Source organism: Trachinotus anak, unplaced genomic scaffold (assembly GCF_046630095.1).
Source record: "Trachinotus anak isolate AG129_WGS33_773 ecotype Australia unplaced genomic scaffold, CSIRO_AGI_Tana_v1 ptg000013l, whole genome shotgun sequence".
NCBI lineage: Eukaryota > Metazoa > Chordata > Actinopteri > Carangiformes > Carangidae > Trachinotus > Trachinotus anak.
Window position 1 is genome coordinate 24,629,138 of NW_027273864.1, and position 14,169 is coordinate 24,643,306.

General features: G+C 39.2%; 2 protein-coding genes across 4 annotated transcripts; both read left to right on the top strand.

Moving 5' to 3' along the window:
- The first annotated feature begins 979 nt into the window (after positions 1-979).
- On the top strand, positions 980-6,215 carry yod1 (YOD1 deubiquitinase). Of its 2 annotated transcripts, none has more exons than XM_071494062.1 (3): positions 980-1,074; positions 2,768-2,976; positions 3,505-6,215. In XM_071494062.1, exons 2-3 carry the CDS (start codon positions 2,769-2,771, stop codon positions 4,200-4,202), a joined length of 906 nt encoding a protein of 301 aa, XP_071350163.1. In that variant the 5' UTR covers positions 980-1,074; position 2,768; the 3' UTR covers positions 4,203-6,215. The 2 variants fall into 2 exon arrangements, with proteins under 2 accessions (XP_071350163.1, XP_071350164.1); XM_071494063.1 differs by lacking the exon at positions 980-1,074 and adding an exon at positions 2,003-2,490.
- A 154-nt stretch (positions 6,216-6,369) lies between these two features.
- LOC139630514 (specifically androgen-regulated gene protein) lies at positions 6,370-14,054 on the top strand. Of its 2 annotated transcripts, none has more exons than XM_071494053.1 (4): positions 6,370-7,107; positions 10,593-10,748; positions 10,865-11,060; positions 11,175-14,054. In XM_071494053.1, the coding sequence occupies exons 2-4, from the start codon at positions 10,644-10,646 to the stop codon at positions 12,311-12,313; spliced, it is 1,440 nt and encodes a 479-aa protein (XP_071350154.1). In that variant the 5' UTR covers positions 6,370-7,107; positions 10,593-10,643; the 3' UTR covers positions 12,314-14,054. The 2 variants fall into 2 exon arrangements, with proteins under 2 accessions (XP_071350154.1, XP_071350155.1); XM_071494054.1 differs by having other exon boundaries at positions 10,865-11,048.
- Positions 14,055-14,169: the final 115 nt, after the last annotated feature.

The following is a 14,169-nucleotide window of genomic DNA, read 5'->3' on the forward strand; positions in this document are numbered from 1 at the left end:
CCCGTAGAAATGCAGGAGACACTCATGAATCTTACATTCAAATGGAGTCATCCAAATCTGTTAAAAGGAATCTATTTATAACCCTCATTTAAATGCCCCTTCATTAATGCAGAATTGTCTCAAAATGATTTAACAACAAAATGAAATGTAAACCACCACCAGAACCACCACCAATCACCAGAGCTGCAGAGAAAACCTTACCACCAAATTATTACAGTTCACTGTAGAAAAAAAAACTATTATAAATTGTCTTTGAAGAAGTGGGAACATGTTTTAGCCTCATAGCAAAATAAATGTGTTTCATTTTCTTGGTTATATATATTGTAGAAAATTGATAATTTGGAAAAGAAGTCAACTCTACCAGTATGCAGCATGTATTTGAGTATTTCCATTTAATGTTACTTATTCTCGGAAATATTGTACTTTTAACTCCACTACATTCTTTGATGTTACTTTTCAGATTAAGATTTTAAGATAAAGATTTTGTAAGATTTTGTGTTAAAAAAGAAAAACTAAACAAAACATATGATAAGCTTATAAAATACAACACAAACTTCTCATATGGTTTAAATTACATTTAAATAAACATTAATCATCACACAGACTTATCTTCTGATCCTCTGGAGGGGCCTGCCCCGTAGATTGGGAACCGCTGGAATAAAATAGCAAAAGCAGTTAAAACTATCTCCACCCTGAGCAGCAGGGTGCACAGTAAAAGCCGCTTTCTCACTGATGCATCAGAATCAGGCCACATATTTTACTATCATTATTCAACATAACATGAATATAAATGCATCGGGAAGGTAGTTGCTGTGTGTTTTGCACACACTCCAAACACAAGCGGTGTAACAGCACTTATGCGTGGCATAATATATTATATTACATACAGTCTATTGGCATAACACACAAGCCTACAGTAAATATTACCGTACCTCAAAAACAGGGGTGAATCTATTAGGGGATTTACGGTACAGGAGCTAGCGCCATTACGTCACAGAGACGTAAGTGACGTTGCGGACATCAGCGGTCTCACTGGATGTTTATTGTTTGAGGCAGGGTTGCAGTCAACGGCAGGTGAGAAAAAACACAACAACTCAGTCCGTTGTCATACCATTTAATTTACTCATTCGTGTATAGATTTGTCGCCTGACAGGTAAAATAAATTACCAAAGTTTATTCGGATTCGAATAATTTGGGGAAAACAAACTGTTAACGCCAAGTTAATGGTCAGGCTAGCATGCTAAGGTTAGCAGATGATACATGATATAGTTAGCTGCCCTTCAACGTTAACATTAATTTCTGTCTGGCTAAGGGCAACCATGTCCTTTTCATACACTTTCAGAGTTAATGTCCCTCACGTTGTGAATATTTGTCGAGCTCAGCGACAAGTGGACCCATATAATTCTGTGTTTTTCTTGCTTGGCAGAGAGTTCCTAGCTTACACCGCTATCTGTGTGTCTTATTGCTGAGTTAACTCCCAGAACAAAGAAAATAAAACAAAGCAATGTCGCTGTCAGGTGTTTTACTCTACTACCGCTTTCCATCAGCAGTTTCATTGTTATTCCTCCGTTTAGAAAGCAGTAATATGATATAACTGCCAGCACTATATAGGGTATTCGACATGCTTGCGGTGTAACATTGGCTAACAAATACAATTAGCCGAGTCAAGCTAATGTAGCTTATCGCTACATGATAAAATCAGCGAAGTTGCAAGCTTGATAACTTTACATAACCCCAACAACAACATGTGATTCAAGTACATTTTAAGTAATTCAAAGTCGTTAAATCCATCAAAAATGTTCTTGTTAGAGTACTGAAGAATATTTTTATACAATAGCATTGTGTGTGTGAGTATTGTAAGGTTATGAGAAACATGTTGGGGCAGGATGCTACACATAAGTTGCAACTTAACTTTTAAAAATTTAGCTAAACTGATTACAATTTCATATATAGTAGTCCCCCTTAGTGTGTGGCCATTCTCCAGCTCCAGTTTGTATCTCACACATAATCACTCTTACTACATTTTGACCTTTTGCACTGATGAATTAAGGTACTATTTTATTTCTAAGAAAAATGAAACTGTGAAAAACGTGGCAGGTTGTTACACAAACCACGTGTTTTACATTTAAAGGATCCATTCGACATTTCGAGAACCCTGTCACTTATCCTGCAGGCAGTGAATTGGAAATGTTATTCCATTTGACTTGTTGTGTTTTAAATAAAGGTGGCAACCAGGACTTAGTTATATACATATGCAGTATAGACCAGGTTTACTAGGTTATTAGAAACCTCTAGCTGAAACTAATGAAGCCCAATCAACATAATGCCAGTTGATTTAACTGTGATCATTTTTGGGGGATATAGTTTGTAATACTGTTTAGTTGTAGGCTATTAACTTATACAGAGATGTGTTTCTGTTATTTAGTCTGCTATCACTGAAAGAAAGTAGGTGGACTAAATAATAGAAACATCTGTCCAGACCAGAAAACGGTACATATGGTTGAGCATTAGAATGATGGCAACAGAAATAAGAATATGACTGGATATAAATAACGTTTGATGTATTCCAGTTAGGCTTTTATAGTAAGAAAGAAAACTTAATCAGAAATTGAGTTCAATATTCTTGATGAATTGAGATGTCTAAGTGTCTACTTGATAGCTATAACAATCTCTTGCCACAAATTCCATGTTGGATCAGTCATTTTTACTTGCATTGTCACAGATATGAATTAAATTTAGATTTGTTGTCACGTGTTTTTCCTGGTAGGATGTTGAGGCTTCGCTGTAAGACCAAAAATGGGAGCCACATAATGCAGGGCTTGACTCATCAGTCCTGTGTCCAAGAGCTGAAGAGTAAGGTGGAGGAGCTGACTGGTATCCCCTGCGATGTGCAGAAAATTATGGTTGGTTACCCACCCTCCAGCCTTGATCTTCGAAATGGAGATGCTCACCTCAAGGATTACCCCATCAAATCAGGTATGTGGTCAAACATCAAAAGTATACAAGTAACTTGGACAAAATTCACACTATTTATTGTTGATAGATATATTTTTTTACTTTATTTACATGTTTGAACCCTTTTTTCAAGACATTAGTATAATGAATGAATTTACATTTAAGTAGGTTGTAATTATAACTGTGGACAGTATTTTGTGGATTATCCAGAGTAACTGAAACACTTTATCTGTAAAGAAGATTTTTTTTCAAACTTCAGTGCTGTGAACCCCTGAATAAAATTCACTTCGCCGTCACTGTATTGCAGTGGTGGTAGAAATATCAGAGGTGAAAATCTCAAAACATTAACAAGCAATTTATTGGAATTGTGTGAACTGATCCCTTTATACACACCTTATATGTGTATGGAATTTTTTTGATACAATTCTAATATGTGCAAAGATTCAATGCAGTATCTATAATCAATATTATGTTTTTCCGCTTTACTTTGTCAGTCAGAGTCTGACCAGGCTCAACTGTCTTATGTCACTGATTTGTCATCCTCTACAGGAGACACACTCATTGTTGAGGAAGAAAAAAACAAGCCAAAGCCTCAGGATCATCCCACTGTGACTAAAGCACCACGCCTGGAAGCCTCACCAGTGCTGGCACGTCGAGTGGTCCCAGCTGACAACTCCTGCCTCTTCACCAGTGTGTATTATGTGGTGGAAGGTGGTGTATATGACCCTGCTTGTGCTCCCGAGATGCGAGGCCTCATCGCCCAGATTGTGTCGAGTGACCCTGCAGCTTACTGTGAAGCGGTTCTGGGAAAGACCAACGAGGAGTACTGCTCCTGGATAAGACGTGATGACACCTGGGGAGGAGCCATCGAAGTGTCCATCCTGTCCAAGTTTTACCAGTGTGAGATCTGTGTGGTGGACACTCAGACAGTCCGAGTGGATCGATTTGGGGAGGATGCTGGCTACCACAAACGTGTGCTGCTCATCTATGATGGCATCCACTATGACCCACTGCAGAAAGAAACCCCCGGCTCTGACGCCCCGCCCCAGACTATCTTCTCCACCACAGACGACATAATCCTGGCCCAGGCCCTCGAGCTGGCAGACGAAGCTCGCCGCAAGCGGCAGTTCACGGACGTAAACCGCTTTGCATTGCGCTGCATGGTGTGCCAGACAGGCCTGGTGGGACAAAAGGAAGCCCGGGAGCATGCCAAGGAGACAGGCCACACCAATTTTGGGGAAGTGTGAACATTGTTCAGTCTTTTTTCCCTCTCACAAATACAACCACCACCAAACCTGTGCCCCATGTCTGGCAACTCTGTTGGTCTGTCTGTCTGTCTGCTTGTGTGATCCTCTACCTCACATTGTCTAGCGACATCTATGGAGAATCTGCAGACACTGTGTTCAGCCTCTAACCTGTTCAGTATTACCTTTTAACTGCTGTCAGTTCTCAAAGTCAGAAACGCTACTGCAGTGCTCCGATGTCATTAAACCATCATGGTGACCTGTTAGGGATGGTTTTAAATCTGTTTAACTGGGTCCAGGAAAATATGCAAACAGTTCTTAGGATTTGTTTTAATCAGGTTCGATGACTCGATGGCTGGGTTGTATTGTGACAAATCAAACAGTGGCTGTGTTGTCAGTTATAACACGCTGACTTCCCAATATTAACTTACATATGTGATATAACCCCACTACAAAGAGTTCTAAAACAACCACTAAGAATTATTTGTACTATGATGTGATCCTACTCACTGTTGTCTTAAACACAGCACACCAAGTTTGACTGTTATTCATCATGTCGGTTATGTAGCATGTTTTTTTTATTTCCCTTGTGGACAGGTTTGTCAGAAACTCTTCCAGTACTTAAAGCTGATAATATGGTTTACTGTAGATGTCTGAATTGTTGAGCACAGTTGGGCTGTGTTAATGCTAAGCTAGAATCATCTTCATACAAATGTGCTATTTCTGACATCACCTTGAATTTTCTGAGCAGTGAGATGGAGAGTTTGAGATTGAGGTTATGCATTTTGAAATAGAATATCATGTTGCAAATTGTGATCCAAAATTAGCCTACTTACTTATGTGGGACTTTTTCCCTTTTTTTGATGTTGCATCATCGTTTATCAGTGAGCTTGTTTTAAACTAAATAAATAATAAAAATAATAATGGTGCTGAAAACAAAATATTTTACAAAACCTGTAGTGCTTTGATTTTCTCCATTGGTATGACAGGTTTTCAAGAGTGTAATTTTTAATTCTAGTGTGTAATTTTCAGGTATCATGCTGTAAGACCTAATGATTTTAAAACACTTTTTTTTTAAAAATATTGCTGCATATTTTGAAAAACACTTCAGCGGTCATGGGGGGTGTTTTAAGCATTGTATTTCAGAACACAAATCATGGTGAGAGGGTGGTGTACTGACTAGAAATCTGAAACTAGTTTGTGATAAATCCTGCTCACTCAATGCATTTACTGTTCAGGTACAGTCCATACATGATGTGCTTTGCTAATCAACATTAATTAAGCATTAACCTTTAATGTTTTCAGTTTTCATCTCACAGTCAGGGTGTTTGGGAACTGTGAGTGGAGGTTTTGGTTTAATTTCTATTGCTTGTCCTAGTATTGCCACTCTATTTCACTGTATGTTTTGCACAACTGGAGGACGTTCTCACATTTTCAGCTAAAGTCAGGCATCATCTCTTTGCTTATTACTTTGAAACTCACTGCCTATAAGGATGAAGCATGAACTTATGTATGCTAAACGTTGAGTCAAAAATCTATAATTGGAGGAGGCCATTAAGCTGTGTCTGGGATCAGTTTTTTTCCTTGAAGCGCAGTTTATTATGCAGAACCAATAATTCTATTCCACATACCTGTGATGGCAATATTGATGCTGAGTTGTTGCCAAAACAATTAAGTAACACATTGGAGGATTGATTGGGACTTTCTTTTGGTGTTTGGAATAAACAAAAAGCAAAGTGAAAATGTCAAATAACTTCTTTGTTTGAATGTGAATTACTATGATTTATTTTCCTTCATCTGTTACATTATATAGTTTGTTTTATTTTTACAGTGATAATGGAATAATCGGCTTGCATACAAGTGAAACTATGAAACGGCTTTGTTGTATTTTGTATTAACTGAGTTCTAATGACTCTTCAAGGACAATAACAATGAATGTTGCACATAAAGCACTACAGAACAACTGGATTTACTTGATTTTTTCAGTGTTGTGTCACAATAAAAAGTTATAGCCAATGGTGTTGTGCACAAGTCATTTTGTATCAACAGTGAACTGATTGTTATTAATTCTGCTTTACTTTGTTGTTCACCATCAGAGGTTTGAACAGTGGATACCATTTATTTATCCATATTATTGTATTGTGACAAAACTCACTTCAAGGTACTATTGCTTCATAGTAAATAATATAAAACCTTTACAGAAAAAAAACAACAAAATCTTAAAACACTACAGTCAAAACAATGCGAGAAATAAGTGTTACTTTAAGTGGTTTTGATTATTTTTGTACTGATTGACGCAAATAGATATTCAATAATATAACCATCTCTGTTTATAGCTCACTGACAATCCGTGGCCTTTAGAGATCAGCCCCATTTGGCTGAACTCATCGTGTGTCATCGTAGTGGGATTACAGTACCTGCGTGTTATTTTAAGGAACATCTACCCTTTCTTAATAGGATCTAAGATCTGTTCAGTGACTGTTTGACCAACTTTAGCAGCTACCACTGCCACGACAGAGGGGCAATTTATAGACAATTATACTAATGGATTAATCGAGAAGATAATTTAGTTTGTGTGATCAGCTTTGTACAAAACAATGCCCGACGCTGCTCCTGTCTCTGGAGTAACAACCGGAGTAATGAGGGATTTTTTTTTTAACAAGTTAGGGTTATTATTAATGGGTGGTTTGCAGAGAGGGTATGAGGCAGACACTGATTAACAGATTATTGCAGGTGTAGCTATGACTACGAGGGATCGCGCGTCTTAAGGGAAACGCTGCTCTCTGATTGGCTAAAAGCTTAGGGCACAAAGTCCTCCGTGCAGGTACCTCAGAGCCGGAGCGGCTCTTCTCCTCACCGGCGCAGGAAGCAGGAGGCGGTTCACAGCAATGCGCAGGGAGTCCAACAGGTAGGCGCTGGGTGCTCCACTACTGCAATTTCCACCGAAAAAAAAACTCTGTTGTTAGTGTTTTATGTAACATTATGGAGCATTTTTAATTTCCTGAAGAATCCTGTTTTTCAGAATGTGTGTCTGCTTGCACGACTTCATATTTGTTTATAGTGACATATGCCTGATGTCATTTTTGAACTTTGCAAATAATACAAAGCCTGACTCCACGCTGTAAATATCACTTTTCCAGGTTTACTGGGACTGATGTAAGCAACGATTTGTATATTTGGCTATTTGTATATTTAGTAAAGAATTAGGGAAGATGATCTTTACAAAACGATAAATTGCCAATTGAACTTGGACCCTGAAGGCAGAGGGCTGGAGGCCAGACAGAGAGGTCTAAAAGTAACTTGAAAAACTAAACAGTGATTATTTCACCTAGTTGCATAATCCATGTTTTATGCAATGCATTAAGGATAATAAAAGCTTGAGCAATTGCTTTTTATAGCCACAATCTAAGCCATAGTGTGTTATTGGGTCAGAGGTAAATGTTCCAAAGAGTTTGAAGTGGTGATTAAATTTGTAGCCTTGACCTCTTCATCACATGGCTTTGTTAAGCTCAATCTGTTTTTTATGGCAGTTGCTACTGTCTTGACAGGAGTCTAGCAATAGAGATAAACACAGATGGACTTTCACTGTAAAATATTCTACAGGGGGTTAGTGACTATCTACAGTTTTATTAGTCTGAGGTTTTCTTGTGACGGGGGAAAAGCCCAACTCAAATAAAAAATTGTTTTCAGTTATCTCTAGGTTCTTGATATGTGCATGTGATCAAGCCAGATTGTGTCAGGTATATGAACATCATCTCAGTGTTTCCGCTGTTCAGCTTCATATCCTGACAAGCATGCAGCAGAACAGATGGGGACATTTACATAGGCAGGATGGGATGACATTGCAAGCCTTGAACAGTGAACAGGAGTGCTTTGTGCCGTGCTTGGCCTATGGAAGCACACCTGAGAGGGAAGGTTTGCCACAAACCTTCCCTCTCAGGTGTTGAAACCTATCCAAAAGTGATTTTTTTTTTCTACTAGGATCAGACAGGAGTTCCTTTATACTAAAATATCAACTGCTCCTTTAATTTTTAATGGACGTATACAGTTCATGCACCAAAAGGAAGATGCTTTAACGCAAACTGTACATTTTAGCATTCCCATTAAGAAACCAATCCCCAATCACAGTATTACTATTTACATTCTCTTTGTATTTCACCACCTAAAGTAGACCTTTGTTTCAGGGAAAGAAAATACAGCCAAATTAAAAATGGCCTAATACCAGACTGTCAGAGTAAGACAACATGGTCACACAGGATATCATATAGCTTTCAGGAGATCATTACTGCCCCCCCCCCCCCACCCGCTCTGAAACTGATCCAGTTGAGGAAGATTAGGAGTGGCATGTGTGCTGTAATCTGAGTCACGTGCAGCAAGAGGACTAGTTAGATATCTGGCAGAAACAGACTAGGCTATGATACCCTGTCATTCTCGACCAGCAGGGCTGTCCATTGCACGGAGAGCTTGTGTTAATGTGAGACACATCACAAGGTTACACGGGATGTCGCATGGTGATGAGAGGATATTTAGACAGGTCTGAGAGAGTGACTGAGCTATTTAGAAATCTAGAAAATAGCCTTGTATAAACAAATGTGCAGCCATTGCAGTAGTTTTATCTTATTAGCCGTTACAGACAGTGTATTCTTTTACAATACTGTGAACCATTTGCCAGGCATATTGCACTCTTTCAAATGGATTTCCAGGCAGCCGCTAGTATGAAAATTACCTTGCAGACTTTAAATACGTGTTTCACTTAGATTATCCACAAGAATTAAACTGCCTTTAATTTGTTTTTTCCCTCAAGTGGTATGTTACAATTGCATGGTGATATTGTTTTTAAAAAGTTCTTGTTGACAGCTTCATAGGCTATGTTATTAGAAAATCAGACCAAGTAGAACACTAAGCAAATATGGATGCTGTGAAAATAATCATTTGAACTTCCTGTCTGGTTGGTGTTCTGCAGCAGTTGATTAAGTGTTAGTTGTAGGAGTTTGCCCACAATGCAGTCAGTCCAATTCTGAAACTGCCCCTGTGAGAAATGTTTACTTAATGAAATCATAACTTAATCAATGTAGTGGATTAGCTATCTAGAGTAGGTTTAGACACTTGATTCTACAGAGGGTCTAAAGGCCTGCTTTGGTCATTTTTTACAACTGTGTTTGTTCACTTGTTCGAGTTGTCTTTAAACATTTCTTAGTTCTTGAGAAATAGTTTTTGACCTCCTCCTGTGATATTTTCCTCTAGGCAATACATTCAGTACAATAATGCTGTGCCTGCCATTGTACATTTGTTGTTGTTTAATGGCATGATGAGGTATGAAGTCCACAATGTGCACACTTGTCCAGGTCATGAATTAGATGTAAGTACAATATGAGAGGGCAGATTCCTGTGCAGCATGTTACAAATCCTTGATCAAAGCATCCAGCCCTACCCAGCCCAACCAATACTTTATGTTTATTGCACAGGCTAACTCTGGGCTATCTTTACATGTCTGACACTGTTTATATTTAATCCTGAGCTACTCATAAACATGGATCAACCTGATCTGGAGCTGTCCAGACCTCTGTGGTGCATATTACTGGTTACACACAGCAGCTAATTTTCCTTCCGTTCCATGTCAGCATACATTTGTTGGAAACCTCTGTTGAAAATGAATGTAGAGCTTCCCTGACTCCAAGCCATGTCCTGTTAGTCAGCGTCTGTGCACACTGTACTGTCATTTATTCATTAGCTATAAAGAAAATCAAAGCCTAAAATCTTTTACAGCTCAAAGACAATGTCATGCCACAGCTTCTTGTCCTATAGAATTTAAATTAGACTTGGTTAGAGCCTTGGATTTTAATTATATGTTCATCCCTTTACAGAGAATCAAGTGAGGTATGGTCAGCCTCCATTTCTCATTGACCCAGTCCATGTGTTAAGTTTACTAAAAAAAAAAGATATATTACTGATTCTCCAGAAAGATGGCCTACTTATAAGTGATAAAGATGTCTGCAGAAAAGCCATGGTAACATCACACCAGTGTGTTTTCTGCCTACTGGTTGCACATGCATCCCCAAGTATTTGGTAACTGGAGACCCTTTTATGTTGATTGGAAATTACTGCATAAACAACACTTGCTAACACAAAGGCTAAGGTTAGAGCAAAAATATTGCAAGGGAGATAATGCGACAGTACTGGGAAGGGAATCCAAAAGGAAAGTGTTTTTTTTTTTAGAAAAAGAGTGCAAATCAATGGCTCTTTAAAAATGTGAACATGTAAAAAAAAAAAAAAAAAACAACCACAAAAAATAGGCAATGTATAAACAATATGGTTAAAATATGGTGTGGTCCATTAAATTTAATCTACTTTATAATGCTGTAATTCAACTCTCAATTTATTTACTTTTCACAGAGTAGAACACGAGAATCTGTGCCACTAACCTTGGACAAGTAGGTTACTAAGATGCCCAAAAGCGACACCTGGCCAGGTGGCTTTGGATTGGAGACCATGACTGGCATGAACAGTGCTGGCAGCTGTGACAGCGTTGTCAGTGCCAACTCTGGCTTTGTAAGTAACTAAAGTAAAAGCCTTTAACATTCTTGTATAAAGAAATGTCAACTCTTCTGTTGCATCTGAGAGTTTATGTCTCTTTTGGGATATCTAATTTCTTCCATGTATTACAGAGTGACGATAGTCTGGAGCATCTGTCTGCTGAAGAGAAGGCCTGTCTCATGTTTTTGGAGGAGACTATTGAGTCTTTGGATACTGAGGAGGATAGTGGACTGTCCAATGATGAACCTGACCAACTGCCCAGCCATGGCAACCTTGCTACCAAACTGGCTGACCTGTCAGCCTCCATGAGCAAAAGTAAGCTGAACGGTGAGTTAATCTCTCTGGGAACAGATGTAGGATTAGCTATACATCTGTCAATGAAATACTTTGAACAGTAATGCATTTTGTTTCCAGTGACAAACGTGCTTGTTTTATTCACAGATTCACAGAAACATGCCTCTAAAGAACCCATCAAGGAAAATGCTGACACAAAACCCATGCAGAGCTATCTGGTTCCTACACCTTTTGTTATGGCGAGCAGCACTCTATGTTCTGTAGCCACTGCTAAACCAGGCATTCCTCCTGACAAAAACCTCTGCTCCAAGCCTCAGTTCACAAGCACCAAACCTGGTCACAAACACAACCAGATACCTGCTGCTCCCCCAGTACCTTTGGAGGCAAATGTTGTGATACCTCCTGCCACCAAACCTAGGGACTACTCAGTTAGGACAGCTGAGGGTCCTTTACCAAGAGGACCTCTGTCCTATGACGCACTTGTTCATCTGCGGAGGAGTGCCTCCACAAAGAAGACCCCTTTGTGTCCCACAGTAGATCATACTATAGACTTGGACAAGCGCCATCCTGCTACAATGGAAGGTCTAAATCTGCCAAGATCTGAGAGATCCTACTCAGAGTCTTCCATGTCTAAGACAGGTCCTCCAGTTGTGGCCCCTAAACCCAAAAAGATTCCTGCCAACATATCTGTGAAAACACCAAATGAAGCTTTGATAACCTCAGATTCTTCATACAATGTCAAGCAAGCAACAGATCCCCAGGTGGTGAGACTGGAAGCTTTGCAGAAGCTCGGCCTCCTGAAAGACCAACAGCCAGAAAATGAGACGGGAGCCCCACTATCTCCCCCCAAATCTCACTCCTTTTTGGACCCAACACCTAACAGGTTTACAAAAGGTCCATCTAATGGTAATCCAACAAGAAGCCCATCGTTTTGTTATTCTCAAGTGCCCGCAGAGCCTAAGAACAAGCCTCTGCAGAGCAGTGCCAGTTTCCATCACTACTCAAGACATGACCAACAGTCTGCATCTGTACCACATCATGCTCAATCCAATGGATTGAAGGCAGCTGGTTTGGAGCACTCTACAACCCTGAACGGCTACAGAAATGGTGGAAACTGTCCTGAACTGGGACACATCACAGCAGCTGAGCCAGTGAAAACCACCACTTTATCTCAGCCTGTTGCCCACAAAGCCTCAAATGCAGTTGCATATAGTGTGATGGTGGTGCCTGGGATGGGAGCTGATCGAAAAGAAGCACTCAGAAAGCTTGGACTGCTCAAAGACTGAAAACAACAGAAGTCTGCCTGCTTAAATGCAGTGCTTAGAGGGAGTTCAAGAGTACCGTCAGCTTAAAGAGAGTTAGAGCATTAAGCGGGAACTTGGCACTTTGGCAATCTAAAGCATGAGGATGATGAACAACAACTTAAAAGGGAATACCAGCACTTTAAATCTAGGTTGTGCTTATTTACTTAAAGGCAGTTTTTTCCCCAGCTATTGTTCTGTAGGTCTCAAGAGTATCTGGAAATGCACCTAACACATTTCAAACCCCTGAGCCTCTCTGCATTTGATGAAAAGTCCATCTAATCAGAATTCTTGTGTTTACTGTAAGAAATTTCAGTCAGGCTAAGCAGGATACCAATCAGCCTAAGACTATGTATGAAGAGCCGCTTAAACATCAATATAGTCTTCACCCTCACATCTCCAAATCATATGCAGCACTGGTTTTCTGAATGTTTAAAATACAGTTTTGCATTTACTAGTATGCACTCTCAAGTTTATGGCTATAAGAAATTGTTTGTCCTACTTAATGTGTAGAAAATTAAATTGTAATGAACCTCGGTGTGTGCAAAAACTATATTTTAGATTGGTGGTGACATACTGAAGCAAGTCACAATGTGGTTTTCTATCAGTCTTGTTCCTCCTTATTGTACTGTACATAACATGCTGTTCAACTCTACTTCTACTTAAAGGAAACATCAACCCAAATCAAGAGATTTTTTTACATTACTGATTGTTTCACAATTCACAGATGTGCCTATAAGTGGATCATTGAGTTCATTACCTGGAGCAAAGGTTCAAAGATAAATTTATGCAGCTCATCATTATTGTAAAATAAACCTTTGAAAGTGTTTTAGGGTGATTTTTCAGTTTTTCTAAACTCTGGTAGCCATCAGCATTACATGATTATTAAGATCTGATGTAGCAGTAGCTCACAGTTTTGCTTCTACTATAATTTTAAACTGCATAGGTTATTTCAATGGTCTCAGAAAATGTTTGACAAGCTGTGTTCATGTGACTGCCTTCATGGTTTAAATACTGGAGATGTTCTTTCAGAGTGGAGAAAAAAAACAGACAAATGTGATTACTTCTACCAGCTCTTTACTATTTCCATAAATTCATCACTAAAAATAATAAAAAAATCTGCATGTCATATATTACGTATTGATATCTTTATCTTCACAACATGTAAGTACAGTATTACATCAGTCCAGCCATTTCTGTGCAAGTGAGATATACACTCAGCATTTTTTAATTATCCAGCCTAGTTTCTGAAAATGTCACCATGCCATGTGGACTGTTTGACACTGAAATGTAACTAAGTTGAACTTCTAATGATTTGCCTGAGACTGAGTTGTTGAACAACAGACACAAAGAGGCATAACCCTTTAATTCAAACCTTCATCCCTGTAAACCAGCAAGTGACTTTTCCTCTCTGCTTCATCCAGCACTCCACTTACAGAATGACTATCAGTCATACTACTCATCTTACACGCCACTCGGGCGATGAGAAAGCCTGCTCAGCTGTTCTTCCATTATCTGATTATCTAGAGCCCCACCTCCTTGTGAACTTAGCAGACTAGTTCTTTCCTTTCTTTGTTTTCTTGATATCCCTTGCATGTAAGACTTCTAATTCCTGCCACTGACTGATTTGAATGGCTAGGCAATTCTTATGTAACAGTACTGAAGCCTCAAAGGAAATAGTGTGTGGTTGATTATTACAAGAGGCAATAAAGTTTCCTTCTATAGTGTTATCTTCTCAGTACGGCGAGCACCTCGCCTAATGGGCCTTTTAAACTGTGTCTAGTATGTCTGCACACGGGGCAAACAAAGGGTGTCAAATTTTGAAACTGACACGGGTCTCT